The following is a 17007-nucleotide window of genomic DNA, read 5'->3' as shown; positions in this document are numbered from 1 at the left end:
GAAGTTAACTTAGCTAAATCCACGTGAAGTCAGTCTATTAACAGTGTTACGTTTTAGAGTCGCAATTTTATTTTTTACCATGCATCTGTTAATTTTATTGTGGTAATGTCCGTCCTTAGCGGCTAGCAGCGAACACAGCTCATGCCTTTAAGATGCTGCTTTTTGTTTTATAAATTGATCCGAGGCAAGGCAATTTTATTTGTATAGCACATTTTGGAAACATTTAGTTTCAAAGGGCTTTACATAGCATCATGACAACAGCCTCTGCCCTTAATTTCTCAAGTAGGTGCTTGATCTAGATGTGACCTTTATCTGTAAATTAAATTAATGATGATTTTCTTCAGAATTTCTTTTTATCTGAATATTTTTTGGTAATGCATCGTGTAGGTCTTAAATTTACATCTTTATGGTCTTAAAATGTCTTAAAGTTCTTACATTTGACTTATTGTAACCTGAATGGACCCTGTACAAAAACATCAAAATGGAGAAAACAAAACAGACCAATTTGACACCAAGGCCTGCGAGAAAATAAAATCCAATACAATCGATTTATAAGCTATGAAAACAATAATGAATGTATTTTCTAGTAATGTAATATGCTTGCAATATATTTCTGACAGTTTTATACTAAGACAATGACAATTTCTTGTTGCAGGATGCTGAGAACTTGGAGGCACTTGAACAGGTCATAATGGCCGTGAGCCCAAAGCCTGGAGCTATTACAAGCAACACCCCAAAGAACATTGGGATCGTCATAGAGGGCGTGGAAGTCATCACAGGACTTGGAGATATTGCAAGGGCTTGCTCTGTCCTCCTTGGCTTGACCTACGCGATGAATCTTAAATATCCCACACAGCTAAAGTACACCTTTTGAGGTCTTCCAAAAACTTTTCTTGGAACTGGATGATTTAAAGCTTTCAAGCAAAGTCCAGTCTCTCAAGAGCAACCTTCAGGCTTGAAATGAGACTGTATTGCCGTGCAGACTTTTGTGACAATGTTTATCTTCTACAGAGCGTGAAAATTGCTGAAAGTGCTATGTTTGTAAGTTTGCACTGATCTGTCCCACATATGTCATGACATTTCAATTGTTGTAAGTTTAAAGTCTTTTTTTAAGATCATTATTGATTCAATGTAGTGGCTAAGTGAGGTCATAAAGCATGGAAACTGGATTATGGACACATCACCATGCTGTATGTCATTTATTTTTGTTTTTACAAAATAGTTTAAAGTCAGCATTCTCTCCTTTTTCAAATGTCTGGTTTGAAATGCAAGATCCATCTTCTGGCTTGAAATATAACTGGTTGCAGTGTTCAATGATGTGCTACAACGTGTCTAAAGCACAAAAGTGAATTGTTAATAAAATTCTTGAGTATTTACATTCTGTACTTTCTGGGCCATTTATAAGAAAGGAATATTTAGATTTAATTAATTGCATTGATTAAATTCAAATAAGTGTGCAGATTAATGTAGATGATTACTCAATTATGATATGTAGAATCTAATTAATTTTTATTAGTACTATTTACACATTAGGGAGTTTATCTTTTTCAAATCAACTCAATATTTTTGTTTAGGTTATAATTTATTCTGTACCGTTTTCTATTCAAATTTACTAATATTAAATGTGTAACTATTAAGAGTCTCATTTAATTAATATTTACTCAATGCCAAACCTTGTGAAATTTAATTAATAATATTGCTTGTAATCTGTTGCCTCATTTTTATTGAGTAGATATGGTGTATTTTTTTTTACAGTGCTCATATGTGGTAATAAATCCGATATGATTCAGATACATGCATTTGCGTCTGCCATGTAAGCGGTCAAATTGGATAATGTGAGTCGTACTGCGATCACATGACAATGTTTTGCTGACCTTTAAAGATATTGCCGAAAGCAAAACACAGAATAATCATTTAGTCTGCGTCCATTGCATATCATGCTTGTTTACTTCCTTTCCGGGTCAGAACATCTTGGGATACAAATATCGGATACAGGTCACTTTTAAAGGATGATGTAAGCAAGTCGTCAAAAAAAATATTGGATATAGTCACCAAATCGTAATTGTGCATCAAGACCTGCAGTGTAAATGCGGCATAGGGTCCTGTGTCTGTCCCAAAGACTATTCTAATCTAACTGGGTCTATCTGTCATTTGAATGTTAATTACAACTTTTTAATTATCTTATGTTGTATTTGATTTTGTTCAGAGTTACTTTCAAGTGTTTAGAAAAAAGTGCTTAATTGACCAATCCACATGATTCTGTTACTAGTCCGACATTAGTTCTGAAATGTCTGGCTGTCAAGCTAGCTGTCAGGATTAGAACTGTTACAACATGTGATGTTATGGTAGTTTCAGAGTGGAAAAATTAAGTGGATCAGTTTACCCACAGCTGGTTCCCTTTACCCCCTTGATTTATCTGGTCTGTCTCAGTTTACCCCTAAGCTGGGGTCAAAGTGAGACACAAGACGCCAATTTTAAAACAAACATATTTTCACTGACCTTCATCCTGAATACATTCTGATAATTTATATCGCTAGGAAACATCCTGAATGAATGGGAAATGTGGAAAATTTACTGATATGTAATTTCAGCCTGCAAATGTAAAAAAATATCTCACTTCACCCCACCCTCCCCTACTATAATACACTTACTCTCTCTAAAGGAAACAATAACCTGGGGGTTTATTCTGTAACCTAAAACCAACACGATTCTTAAGTGTTGTGAATGAGGTGGGAGTCGGTCCTATACAGAATGCTTGTGTGATCCTGCCAGTTTGCTCACCTTAGTCAGGTGGATCTCACTCCGTCACGGTTGTTTGTCGATCCAGCACACCGGCGTCTGTACAGTTCAGTTCAGGTAAGGTAACAATGTATAGGGGTGGTGAAACAACATCACAAAACATGTCTATTCATGTAAAAAATGTAATCCAAAATTGATGAGTGAGACTTTCATTCTCCCAAGTCTAAAGTCCAAGACTAAAGAAAATGCACCTGCGCACTCGATTTCAGGTAAGTGACGTTATCATGACTTCACCAGTTCACCACTCCTATCCCTAACTTCCAATCTGAATAAAATACGCCTTTCTGAAAAGTGCACACCTTCTTTGTACACACCACAAAGTTAAAGTTTCAATATAATCCACCTAATGTGAGTTTTGATATGTTCAGGAGAGCATAAAGAAACTAAAAGGAAAATAATAGGTTTGACTTTAAATTAGGCTCGAAAAGAAATAATAATAGCATCCACATTCTGCATGCACTGAGACCACAAACATAAAAAAGTACAGTTTTAACAAACCATAAGTGTAAAGGGTAAATATCACCAGGACAGATTAAACAGCACATATTTTACAATTTATTAATGCAGTTACTATATTATATAGACTTTGGACGTTTTATAGACTGGACGTGAAAATGATGACAGAGTCAGTCTAAAACTAGCAAAAAACAACAACAACAACAACACATCGCATCTGTTGTCGCATTGCATCAGGTCTATGATAGGGACTATAGTGTTGATTCAAATACAAACAGACACAAATTTAATCAATATGCCTGATACCAAATTAAATTGAAGATTTAACATTTGAAGATTGAAAATCACATTTTTGTATATAAATAACAAAACAAACAACATATTTAAAAAAATACAAAAAAGAAGTGAAAACAAACGTTTATTTATTTGTTTGTTTATTTATTTATTTTTACACAATCAACACAATTTACATTTACTGAAATTACACTATCTTCAGTACCGAATAATCATTAAAGGGGGGGTGAAATGCTGTTTCATGCATACTGAGCTTTTTACACCTTTAAAGACTTGGATTCCCATCCTAAACATAGACAAAGTTTCAAAAACTAATGTTGGACGTTTGATGGAGTATTTCTGTGTTAAAAATACTCCTTCCGGTTTCTCACAAGTTTCGGCGAGTTTTTTTCGAGTATGGGTCTACTTGACGTTAAATAGAGCGGAAGGTCCTTGTATGGGCCGTATGGGCTCTTCTCCCGGTAGGGCGCGCGCGCGCGTGACTAGAGCGAGAGAGAGGAAATGCACGCTGTAAACAGTCTCTCAGGTGCAGATCCAGTCGTCCGTGAACACTTATGACGCGCCGCGCTCCACTTTATTCCTATGGGTGACGTCGAGCGACTTCAACGCTTCAGCACAGCATTCCGGGAAGGCAGCGCTGCATTTGAACCGATTTGAACGCAGAAATGACGGGAAGCTTCAAGGCATCGCTTCAGTCGCGTCGCAAAGTGGATTTCCACGGTCACTGCTGTCACAGGACTTCACCAAATCATACCAAAGAAGTGTGTTTTTGACAGAGCGGTCCTGCTTTGGAAGATGCCGGTGAGTAAATCAACTTCAAATGTCTCTGCTATTGGCTACCGTCGCATGAGTAAACATCAGTAAACGATACGATCGCGTGCTTCGTCATTCAAATGCGCTAACGGTTACTCCATTGTTGTTCTGTATAACGTTACACTATTCTGACTCTGACGTGCGAAACCGTTTTGCTTGCTACCTCTAAGGTCTAGTCACATACAATAGACCATAAACCGAATCATGTCCTCATAAACTGCACACAAAGGCCCCTAAATACAGTACATACCACAGAGACGGACATCCTGATGTTGCCGTTTCTCCTGTTCAATTTATTTCAGCCTCAGATTTGATTGTGGATCATTATCTGTATTAGCTGAGATAGATGGGTTTCTCCACGCTTGAGGACGTCACCGCTTTGCGCGCTTGTCATTCTTTAGCTCCGCCCACACGATACGCCTCCAGGCGCTCGGTTTTTTCCGGAAAGACTCGGTATAGCCCATATTTCTTTTATAAATATGATAAAACTAAAGACTTTTCGGAGATATGAAGGATGCAATACTACTCTATAGGTACTCAAGATTGACATGAGATTGACTGAAACTGAGTGTTTCACCCCCCCTTTAAAATTCTGTGCACCCTTATGTTCACAGACATAAGGTCACAGTTCTCTGGTAGATGAACTGAAATGTAATGAATCCTCAGATAATCATGATGATTGCATTGTTAAATACGTATTGATTACAGCTTTTGTTGGCTATATGAAATGGTTGAGATTTGATTATTTTACCAGCTCGACATAATACAACTTCTAGTGCAGAGAGCATATACACATTTTTGTATTATACGTACATATTCATACAGGTAATGAAAGATATAAACCTAATAAATTAACAAAACTGATATTAGAATCAAAATTTAAATGTGTTGACCATTCAGTCAAAATGCAAAAAAAACAAAAACAAATGTAACCATTTTTTTTAAACAAAATAAATACTTTTTAGATTGTATTAAACTGCACGTCTTAATCTGAATCAAGTTCTAAATCAAACTCTGGAATAGAACCAAGAGACTCCACTCCAGAGCTCATTTTTGAACTTGTTTCGAAAGGCCTCTCTTCAGGTGCTTCTTGCAATCTCTGGGACAGATATGTTGAACTGATCCCTGAGGAAGGACTGCATCCTTCAGCAACTGCAAGGAAAGGAATTAATATATAAGACAAACCTTCAAATATTGCACAATTAGCAAATAAAAAAAACCCAACTTACTATTTATTGGATTATCCATGCTCTGTGCTCTTTTAATGGGTGCAGCAACTGTTCTTTCAACCCTCTCTAAGGTCTCTTTATCTAGTTCATAAAGAAGTCCTCCGTTTCCTGCCACCATCTCCTCGATCTTATGCAGCAGTTCTGTGACCTGAGATCCATCACCCCAGCTCTTATTGTTGAGAGCTTGGTACCTGTTCCCACATTTCTCAATGAGCCATTGGAGAGCGTCACCTTCACTTGCAATGAATAACTCTATTGGCGTTTCTCCTAGTTCATCTCCAACAGCAAACACTACCAACGTTTGATTCCAGACTCTTTCACCGAGAGCTTCCATGGATTTCTCTAATGTACTTCGCTCTTCCTCTGCAAAGGAAGACTCAACACATAGGGCTAAAATGAAAGCATGTATTCCAGAGGACTGTTCGCTTACACTTCTCAAGATGTTGATTTTAGCGTCATCAAGTCTTTTTCCAATAAGGTAATCTTTCTCAAAACCTGGTGTATAAATCACAGTGAGATTCCTTTCTTTAACTTCTCCAGATTCTTTTAAATTTTCTTCTATTATTCTGTCAAACGCTTTCCTTCCCAAAATTGTGTTCCCTGTTGAACTCTTGCAAGATTTGTGTGGTCCAAGCAACACCAACCTCATTTCAAAAAGTTCAGCACCTCCTTAAAAAATACAGAGCACAGACCATAAGTATTCTCAATTAAGCCATCATTAAACCAACACCGACCTCATTTCAATAATGCTCAGTATCTACTTAAAAAAATACCATAATTATTCTCAATTAATTTATCATTAAACCATGTTTTCACTGATACTCACCTGATGCTGGATGTTTCAATTGATTTCTTTTTTGATCTTCAGCCCTCATTTGTTTTACTCTTTCTTCTACTTTCAGCCTTCTGGTTTTCACCTTTTGTAAATTCTGATTGTTTATCTCAAAACAGCTTTTTTCGTTTCCTGCGACCATCTCTTCAATTTTTTCAAAAAGTCCAGTCACTTGATTGCCATCATCTTTGTTCCTGTTGTTGAAGACATGATATCTGTTCCGACACTTGTCTATTATCAACTGAAGAGCTTCTCCTTCACTCTCAATGAACAGCTCAATGCTTTTGTCCCTCAACCAGTCGCCAAAGCTAAAGAGAACAATCATGTGATCCCAGACATTTAGACCAAGAAAGGCAACATGTTGTTCTACTGCCTTTCTATACACTTCAGTGAAAGAAACGTCCACTCGTATGACCAGGAGAAAGACGTGAGGTCCTGGAGGACAGTGAGATGAGCTCAACACAACCTCATCTTTATAGAGTCTAGGGGTGTATTTTGAGTGGTAATTTCTTCTTCGGCCTGGAGTATCAACCACAGTGATGTGTCTTCCTGCAACATCTCCTTCTCGAATCACAGATGTAAGTGATCTTTTCAAATCAAATGCTGATTTGCCCAGGATGATGTTTCCTGCGGAACTTTTCCCAGATCCATTATAACCCAGTAGCACCATCCTCAGCTCTGAAAGGGAATGTTCATTTCCTGTTGGCAGACATAACTATTTTGTTATGGTAGGTCACCATTCTATTATTCATTGACATCTCTGTCGAGAAGGAACATCGTTTTGTAATAAATAGAGAAGGCTATAAACATTTTTTAAGAGGTCAAAGTCCCTGGTAGTCAAGTTACTCCACATATAGTAGATGGCCATCTTGGTAATGTTTTCAGGTAGCCTACGGTAAATAAAATATTATTGTTCAAGCAGATAGCAGCTTTACTTAAATAGTGCAGCTTCTATCTGCTTGAACAATAATATTTCATCTCATTTGAAATAACTATGAGAACAATGGAACAATAAATAGTTGCGTTAGTAGGCTACAAGTTATGCTAAAAACTTGGTTAACATGTCTGAGCGTTCTAGAGTGAACTCTATAAAAAAAGAGAAGCTTGATTGGTCCAATAACAGAACATTGACACTTTCATTCTTAGAGGTGCCATTTACATGTTACAATTATTCTGGTTAAACGGAATAGCAATATACACATAATATACACAATATACTCATATAAAGCTTACCAGTTGCTCTCGTCTTGTCTTTCAGTTGCTGATACTTCATTCTTCTTTCATCTGCTCTTGTTTCCTGTTCTCTTCTCTTCTCTTCCACACACTGTAAAGTCTTTCTGTTTATTTCATAATGGCCACCTCTGTTTCCTTCCACCATCTCTTGTATTTTCTTAATCAGTTCTGTGACCTGAGATCTATCACCCCAGTCTTTAGTATTGAGCTCATGATATCGGTTTCCACATTTCTCAATGAGCCACTGAAGGGTTTCATTGTCACTCTCTATAAACTTTTGTGCTGTAATACTTCCAGGTTGATCTGTATAGGTGAACAACACTATTGTGTGCCTCCATACTTCATCTCCAAAACATCTAATATTATCACACAGAATGTCTTTTTCATGTTGTTTAAATGGTGTGTCCACATTTAAGACCAGGAGCAGCACATGAGGTCCTGGAGGACATTTACTTACACTCAGGACAATTTCCTGTTTGTACAGTTCAGGATTTTCTTCAAAGGGTAAATTTCCCCACCAGCCTGGAGTATCAACCACAGTGATCTTCGTGCCTGCTATTTTACTGTGTGGATTCATACAGTGCAAAGTATGCTTCGAGTCAAACTCCTTTTTGCCCAGGATAGTGTTTCCTGCTGAACTTTTCTCAGCATTTTTTGGACCCAAAAGTACAATCCTCAGCTCTGTTAGAGAGAATCAGAGCAGAGGTATGTCAACATGTACTAAATGTATAAAATTGTCTAGATGAAACCCCAAGCTGTTAACTGTTTAATCTCCAGGTCCATTTTTTGGGGGATTTCCGCCTGGATTTGGCCTACCCAAATTGAAAAGCTTCCCATACATACATACAGTGGTCTAAGTACAGAATTTTGGTGTATTTTACAGGAAATCCCTTCCCTTAGAAGTTACATAAAACACTGCTAAAAGTGATAAACATGTAAATATATTTTGTGTGCTTAAGGAACCAGACAGTTTGGGCTGTTTCCACAAAATTCCAGAAAATAGTGGAAAAAAAAGAAGTTTGTCTAAGTCATGTTGTATGCAAGATTTATTCAAATGGATCTGAAGGGATGACCCCCCCCCTTACCTCTCCCCCCTCCCCTTACCCTGCTACCCACCTCCACCACCCCCTCCCACCACCATATACAGTGATATACATGCAACATTCCAGTGTCATTAAATTAATGATATATGCTGGAAACAGCCCAAAGTGTCTGCAGGGTGCAAGAACACACAGGGCCAGAACTACACACTTTCAAAAAAAAAAAAAAAACACCTACATTTTTGGGGGTTTGTTACAGGTAGTGTACAGAGCTCACATAACTGAACAGAAATCACTTGCCTTAGGGTGTGTTCACACTTATAGTTTGGTTTGATTGGTTCGTAAAAATGTAGTCCTGGTCCGCAGTTTTGGGCAGTAGTGTCGCTACAAGTAGTGATGTTACTAGTTTAACTATATTTCTAAATAGCGTAGTGGTAGCATCACTGTTTACTGAATCAAATAGCTTTTCAGTAGCGAAGCTCTATTGTTGATCAAGTAGTGTGGTAGTGTCCACACAAGCTACATATTCCCAAGCATTTCTGAAGATCAAGTTCAAATTTGAAATACAACACACGGATGTTGTACGCACATCTGTGAAGTCACAAAAGGTCTTTTCCATGCAAATTTTGAATAGCCTCTATTGTGTCACATGAATAAACACCTCTTGTTAAAATGATTGTGGTCCAACCTGGCCATATCTTGATGTGGTGGCAGAAACTTGGAGAGAGATAGAACACACACACACACACACACACACACACACACACACACACACACACACACACACACACACACACACACACACACACACACACACTATAAATACTTGTTATTTGTGGCATGTTGGTACTGTTTAACTCATTTCATCCAACTTTAATAGTGGTATTAAAAAGTAACTTCTATTATGAAGCAAATGTTCATTTATAATACAAATTTCACTAGTTCACACTTACATCAAATTAAATAGAGTAAAGATTATGCGTATTTGGCGTGCTGTCCGGGGGAGGGCCCCGAGCTCGGAATTTGGCCCAAACCCAGAGTACTAAACCTACCCAAGCGCGTGTCATATATACGCCCCACTACCCTAAACCTACCCAAGCGGGTCATATATACGCCATAAAGTGCGTATCATATGCACGCGAAAAACAGCGTATCATATACACGCCAAAATGAGTTTTGGCGTATACATTCCACGAAATTGCACACTCGTACTATTTATACGCATTTATGTGTGATCGGGTTGATATATACACCCCTCTTATCGTTGATTAGCTTGATGTGCTCCACTTGTGTTTAATTAGGTTTAATTATCTGCACGTGCTCCTCCCAAAATTTTGTTAATAAAAACTTCACTTAAGATGTCTACATGAGTTCTGGGCAGGTCTAACATTGTTGGGTAATTTGGTCATGTGACCACACACATTTATTTCTTGGTACTGCCATCTTAGCACAATGATGCCCTGAAAGCTCAGAAATGACAGGGACATATTCTAAGTAAATTTCTGATTTACCAATTGGTGCTTCGATGGCTAGATCTTTTCAATGTTTGTTTTGTTGGTTTGTTGGTTCTCTTTGGCCGGACACGATAATTCAGTGAAGATAAACGGGTTGCAATTTTCATACCCAAATGCTTTTTTAAACATTGTGTATCATGAACAATAGAAATAATGTTTTGAAGTAAATTCTAATCATATCTCATTTTTATTTGTTGGAAATGTTACTGTTATTTTTAAGTTTTAAATGTGTAAATAGGTCTAACTGAAATATTTGTAAGAATTCTGACTATGCTGTTTCCCTAAAAACCTAATATATCACTAACTTAACCAACAAAAATCAAAGAAGGCATACCGTTTGTAAGGAGTAAATTGCATGTATTCAACTTTCAATATTTTTTTTTTTGGGGGGGGGGGGGGGGGGGTTAAACGGGTTTAGGCAGGTCTTACTTTGTTTACTACTTTACTTTTAGCTGAGTTGAGTTTTAAATGAACTTATACAGTTTGCCCTGTCAATGTGCAAAGTCTAAACTGAGCATAAACATGCAAACACAAGTGCGTACACATACATCTGAACATACATGCACTCTCGACACCTGGTTTTGTCATAATGTGGATCACTGTTTTTGTTGAAATTGGTTTGGGACAGTTGTTGATCAAACAATTGATCTGAAAAAGTATGACAGCCTATCTGTTTGAATTTTATTGATCACTGACATAGCATTGATTGGAGTGAAGTTGGTCCAATATAACATTTTTATAAAAAATAAAAAAATAGCTAAGATGTAGAAAACGTCTCGGTTACGTATGTAACCCTAGTTCCCTGAGGGAACGAGACGCTGCGTCGAAACGCTGTGAGAACGCCTCTGCGTTAATGCGTCGTGAAGCGCCTGTAGAACCATTCCATCGGAAAAAAGATCGATCGTCGCCGACGTGATGACGTCGCCGACGTGATGACGTCATCAACCGGAGACTATAAAAGGTCCGCGAACACAAACAGGAACTAGCTTCTGATAAAGCCTGAAGTAAGTGATCACGGACACGCCGGGAGTATGGCAGAGCGACGCAGCGTCTCGTTCCCTCAGGGAACTAGGGTTACATACGTAACCGAGACGTTCCCTTTCGGGGAACTCGAGCTGCGTCGAAACGCTGTGAGAACGCTTATACCCACATCGCCATAGGACCAAGTGTCTCGTATGTGTGAAGCCGAAGCGCACACGGTTACGAGAGTACCTGTGCCCCAACTGTAGATGCCAGGTCTAGTTCATAGAACCTGACGAAAGTTAAAGGAGACGACCATCCGGCCGCGTTTACAAATATCGTGGAGGGACGCCCCCGACAAAAGTGCTTAAGAAGCAGCCATACCCCTGGTTGAATGCGTCCGGACAGCCAGTGGAGACTGCTGCCCGGCCGCCTCATAAGCAAGTGAGATGGCCTCGACCACTCACTTGCTCATCCTCTGCTTAGATACTGGGGCCCCTTCTTAGGGGGCCCGAAACAGACAAACAGCTGATCAGTTTTCCTCCACAGCTTTTTGGCAGCTCTGTGGACATAGTATCTAGTGCTCTAACAGGGCACAGCAGATTAATCTTCCTGGTCTGACGTCGTGAAAGGAGGAGGACAGAATGCTTAAAGAGTAATGGGGCCCCGTGGGCTCGAGGAACCTTGGGGACATAACCCGGCCTGGGATGAGAAAACCCCGGCACAAACTCTAGACATGAGTGCATAACAGGCCTCAACCTTAAAGTGCCACGGAGGAAACGTGTAATCAGAGGGTGTCTTCCCAAGACACTCCACCCAAAGGGACGTGGACGGCACCCAAGGCCGCCACGTACGCCTCTATTGTGGAGGGGGTCAACCCTGCCGAGAACCTTGCCTGCAGAAACTCCAGCACTGTACCAACCGGGCAGTTAACTGGGTCCCACTGGCGTTCTCTGCACCATGCTGAGAAAAGTTTCCCTTTCAGAGCGTACAGTTTCCTCGTGGACGGAGCTCTGGAGTGAAGGATGGTCTCTACGACCTCGGCCGAGAGACCTTCCTCTATGAGCCTAGCCCCCTCAGAGGCCAGGCCCACAGTTACCACATCTCTGGGCGTGGGTGCAGGAATCTCCCGCCCGCCTGAGAGAGTAGATCCCTCCTGGTCGGAATCTCCATCGGAGAGCCTTCCAGAAAAGATATCAGGTCCGAAAACCATACTCGGGTCGGCCAATACGGAGCCACTAGGAGTACCTGGGCCCCGTCCCGGCGTACCCTCTCCAGAACTCCTGGAAGCAAGACAATCGGGGGGAAGGCGTACAGAGGTAGCCTCGGCCACCCCTGTACCATGGCATCCAACCCCAGGGGCTGGATGGGTCAGAGAAACCACTGCGGGCAGTGCAGAACTCTCCGCCGAAGCAAATAGCTCCCATATACCTTCCATAGGAGCTCCACCACTTCTGGGTGGAGTCTCCATTCCCCGGGCCTCGGCCCCTGCCTCGACAGGCTGTCTGCTTCCTGATTCAGGACCCCCGGGATATATACTGCTCTGACTGACAGCAATTTCCCTTGGGCCCACAGGAGGATCCGATGTGCCAATTGTCCACCGGACGGGACCTCAGACCCCCCTGGTGATTTATATAGACGACCACCGATGTGTTGTCTGCACATGGTGGCCCCTTGAGGTCGGGCAGGAACTGTTTCAATGCAAGAAACACTGCGAGCATCTCTAGCCGATTTACGTGCCAGTGCCGCTGATGTTCCTGCCATAGACCCTGGGATGAGCGACCACTCATGGTCGCCCCCCCAGCCCGTGAGAGAGGCATCTGTCGTTAGCGTTACGCGACGAACATGAGCCCCCAACACGGGACCCTGAGCGGGTTTTTCCACATGACCAGAGCACGTAGGCATCGCCGCGTGACTTTGATCGTGCGGAGCGGATTTCCCCTCGGGGAGAACCCTTTTGTTTTGAGCCACCACTGCAGTGGCCTCATGTACAGTAGGCCAAAAGATATCACGTTGGACGCTGCTGCCATGAGACCTAACAGTTTCTGGAACCGTTTCACAGTGACGGCTCGGCCTAGCTTCTGTTCTTTGGCGGCTGCCAGGATCGATGCTATGCGTGTTGGCGATAATTGCGCCCGCATAATTACCGAGTCCCAGCTCACACCTAGAAAAGTGGTTCTCTGAGCCGGAGAAAGCACACTCTTCTTGGCGTTCAGCCTCCACCCCAGTTTCGACATATGGGCGAGAACAGCATCTCGATGCTGAACCGCCATCTGCTCTGTATTCGCTAGAATCAGCCAGTCGTCGATATAGTTCAGTATGCGGATGCCCTGTAGACGCAGCGGCGCCAGAGCTGCATCCACACACTTGGTGAACGTGCGGGGTGACAGTGCTAGACCGAAGGGAAGTACACGATATTGGTATGCCTCTCCCCCGAAGGCAAACCTCAGGAACTTCCTGTGATGTGGAAAGATGGAGACATGAAAATACGCATCTTTGAGGTCTATGGTAACAAACCATTCCTCCGATTTGACCTGCGCTACAATCTGTCTGAGTGTAAGCATCTTGAATTTGAGCTTAGCCACCGAGCGATTCAATAGCCGCAGATCTAATATCGGGCGTAAGCCCCCATCCTTCTTCGGCACGATGAAGTAACGGCTATAAAAGCCAGACTCCCTGCTGGGAGGGGGAACCCTCACTATAGCCCCTTTTTGCAGGAGTGTCTCTACTTCCTGTGCCATTACCAGAGCCTGCTCCGGGCCCACCTCTGTAGGTAGGACACCGCAGAAAGGAGGTGGCCGACTTCTGAACTGAATGGCGTACCCCTTTTCTATTATCTGCAGGACCCACTGAGATATATTCGATAGACGTTTCCACTCGTCTAGAAAATCTACTAAGGGAACCAGCCTCTCGAGGCTGGCCTCTGGTGTATTTTGAGCAACAAGCACAGTGCCCTGAAGCGGCGGACCGGCAGGGAACGACTGACTTGACTGCTCGGGAGCCCCCCGAAGGGGGAGCGGACCACCCTCGAGTGGCCCGCGGGGACCGTCTGCGCCCCGGCATTGCGGCGGGGTTGGCAGCGCGGCCCCCAGAGGGCGCTGCAGGACAACGGGTACCGTAGGCAGAGGTAAACACCGTTTCCCTTCGGAGGGGACTACCCTCAGCGTCCTTTTGTTTCCCCTGCCCTCCGAGGGGGGGGGGCGGACCACCCTCAGGTGGCCCGCGGAGACCCTCTGCGCCCCGACATTGCGGCGGGGTTGGCAGCGCGGCCCCTTGAGGGTACCGAAGGAAGACGGGTACCGTATGCTGAGGTAAGCACCGTCTTCCCACGGAGGGGAAACTAAGGGAACCAGCCTCTCGAGGCTGGCCTCTGGTGTAATTCGAGCAGCGAGTGCAGTGCCCTGAAACGGCGAACCGGCAGGGAACACCTGACCTGACTGCTCGCATGCCCTCCGAGGAGGGGGCGGACCACCCTCAGGTGGCCCGCGGAGACCCTCTGCGCCCTGACATTGCGGCGGGGTTAGCAGCGCGGCCCCCTGTGGGCACCGAAGGAAGACGGGTACCGTGTGCTGAGGTAAGCACCGATTTCCTTCGGAGGGGAAATGCCAGGGACGATGCAGCTGAAGGCGAGAGATAGCTCGCAAGCGTCTCTTCGATCTTCGGCATCGCCCCATAACCATAGTGTCTCAGCCCAAATATATTACTATATGCAGATGTATGTGGGCTGAACACTCTATATGATACCGCTTGTTTCCTCCATGACCTAGACACCTCGGTGTGCAGGTCAGGGAAGAATGGCAGGACGTTGATGCTTTGCACGAGAGGGCAGGAATCGCTCATCTAATTTCGTTCTCTCTGATTTCGATGGGATTCAGATATTACAGCCAGCCAGTCATTTCTTATTTTTATATTTAACCTGGCCACAGCTCTCGTGAGAACCTCAACTCACTAGCGGGTGACTGAAGTGGCGAGTCTTCAGTCGCGATGCTCTCAACGTCCACCTCCTCAGAGCTGGATAGTTGGAGCACCGGTGCCCCGCCCAGGGAGGAAGAGACCGCAGAGCGGGCTTCCAAACCCCGAGACGAGACACTGGACGATACAGGTGAGGGCTGAGATAAGGCTGGGCCCGTCTCAAACCCCTCTGTAAAGTCCACTTTTTTTTTTTTTTTTTTTTACTCGCATGGGACTGAAGTGGCGAATCTTCAGTCGCGATGCTCTCAACGTCCACCTCCTCGGAGCTGGATAGTTGGAGCACCGGCGGCTCTCTCGGGAGGGAAGAAACCGCAATGCGTGCTTCCAAGCCCCGAGAAGAACCGCTGGATGGAGCAGGTGAGGGCAGAGATAAGGCAGTGCCCGTCTCAAACCCCTCTGCAACATCCCATTGTGAACCCCACGACTGCAGCCTCCGCTCTGCCTCGGCAGCAGCGGGACCAGAGCCGCGGGGAACACGAGCCGAGGCACCCTCCTCGAAGAGTGCCCGGCGGGAGCGCAGCGTTCTCAGTGGCATACGCTCACAGTGCTCGCAAGCAGCCCCCTCGAGGGCTGCCTGGGCATGCTGCGCTCCCAAGCATGCAACACAGAGAAGATGTGTGTCCCTGCCCGAGATGTAGCGTGGGCAGGGAGGAACACACTTTCTGAAATTGCTGCTTTCACTCGCCATTTCTATCTATTTTATTTTCTCTTTTTTCTGTTAATATATGAAATATTTAACAAAAGGGTGGAAAATCTCTGATAATAGACAGACAAAAACACCAAATAGACAGACAGGTTCACACAGATCGCTTACTGAAGGCACAGAAGCTAGTTCCTGTTTGTGTTCGCGGACCTTTTATAGTCTCCGGTTGATGACGTCATCACGTCGGCGACGTCATCACGTCGGCGACGATCGATCTTTTTTCCGATGGAATGGTTCTACAGGCGCTTCACGACGCATTAACGCAGAGGCGTTCTCACAGCGTTTCGACGCAGCTCGAGTTCCCCGAAAGGGAACTACTTTTGCTATGTTGCTGTAGCTTGGCTTAATTTAATGTAGGATAACTGCTAGCTTAGCTCACTACATCTTTCAAGTAGCTTGCCCAGCACTGCTGGTCCGCTTAATGTTTAGATTTTTCACAGTCAGTTTTTTTTTTTTTTTTTTTTTTTTTTTTTTATCACCGAGGCAACAGATACAGAATCTAAAGGGACACGTTCACAACCTGATGACGTATTACCTACTTTGAGACAGAACTTACCCTCGTTGTATCTGTGCCCAAATATAATGGTATTCCTAAGAGCTTATAAAATGTGTAAAGCAGTCAAAACAGCAGTGGAAGAAGACCCATCTTTTCAGCGGTCTCGGTCCGGATGTTTGGTGCACTAAATTCAGATGACAGCGTCCACACTTAAAATGAACCACACTAACAGAACAATCGCAACTGTTTTTTTTTTTTAAACAAACAGTGTGAACACACCTTTAGTGATAGACAATGCGATAAAGGGAGCATTCTTGGTAACTTTTTACATTTATTCAGTTTGAACAAGTTTTGTTTTTCTTGTTAAGTTGACTGTTACTGATACATAAAATGGCAATAAACTAGTTCTCAGCCTGTTTTTGACATGTACTCGATAGCTACATTAACCATTTGTGACTAAAACAGTTAGATCAAACTGTGCAATAATTAAGATTGATTACACTCACCCGAGGAGCTATGTGAACTGCTTGGATTCATGACGACACTCAAATCCCTCTTCTTGGGTTGCAAAATTCTTTATTAACAGATAAATTCAGTCCTTTAAAATAATGCATTAACTGCAATTATATGGAGTTAATCCTACAGTCATTGTCAGAGACAAAGTTC

At 43.0% G+C, this 17007-nt stretch overlaps 1 protein-coding gene across 3 annotated transcripts; it reads right to left on the bottom strand.

Annotated features, from left to right (window-relative positions):
* Positions 1 to 4566: 4566 nt before the first annotated feature.
* si:dkey-23k10.5 (GTPase IMAP family member 8) lies at positions 4567 to 16986 on the bottom strand. Of its 3 annotated transcripts, none has more exons than XM_067450282.1 (5): positions 9358 to 10977; positions 7657 to 8337; positions 6418 to 7122; positions 5592 to 6260; positions 4567 to 5514 (listed from the first exon to the last, which is right to left on the bottom strand). In XM_067450282.1, the coding sequence occupies exons 1-5, from the start codon at positions 9536 to 9538 to the stop codon at positions 5348 to 5350; spliced, it is 2403 nt and encodes an 800-aa protein (XP_067306383.1). In that variant the 5' UTR covers positions 9539 to 10977; the 3' UTR covers positions 4567 to 5347. The 3 variants fall into 3 exon arrangements, with proteins under 3 accessions (XP_067306383.1, XP_067306384.1, XP_067306385.1); XM_067450283.1 differs by lacking the exon at positions 9358 to 10977 and adding an exon at positions 16848 to 16986 and having other exon boundaries at positions 4569 to 5514; XM_067450284.1 differs by lacking the exon at positions 9358 to 10977 and adding an exon at positions 8997 to 9342 and having other exon boundaries at positions 4570 to 5514.
* Between the last annotated feature and the right edge of the window lie 21 nt (positions 16987 to 17007).

Source organism: Pseudorasbora parva, chromosome 8, assembly GCF_024679245.1.
Source record: "Pseudorasbora parva isolate DD20220531a chromosome 8, ASM2467924v1, whole genome shotgun sequence".
Lineage (NCBI taxonomy): Eukaryota > Metazoa > Chordata > Actinopteri > Cypriniformes > Gobionidae > Pseudorasbora > Pseudorasbora parva.
Note: the sequence above shows the minus strand (reverse complement) of the source record. Positions and strands in the feature narration are given on the sequence as shown.

Excerpts from the sequence above, each read along its gene's own strand:
- si:dkey-23k10.5 (XM_067450282.1), bottom strand. The coding sequence starts at position 9,538 with ATGCCACAAATAACAAGTATTTATAGTGTGTGTGTGTGTGTGTGTGTG. Across the intron at positions 8,338-9,357 it reads CACAATCATTTTAACAAGAG|AGCTGAGGATTGTACTTTTG; the intron begins GTGTTTATTCAT and ends TCTCTCTAACAG. Across the intron at positions 6,261-6,417 it reads ATTGAAACATCCAGCATCAG|GAGGTGCTGAACTTTTTGAA; the intron begins GTGAGTATCAGT and ends GTATTTTTTAAG.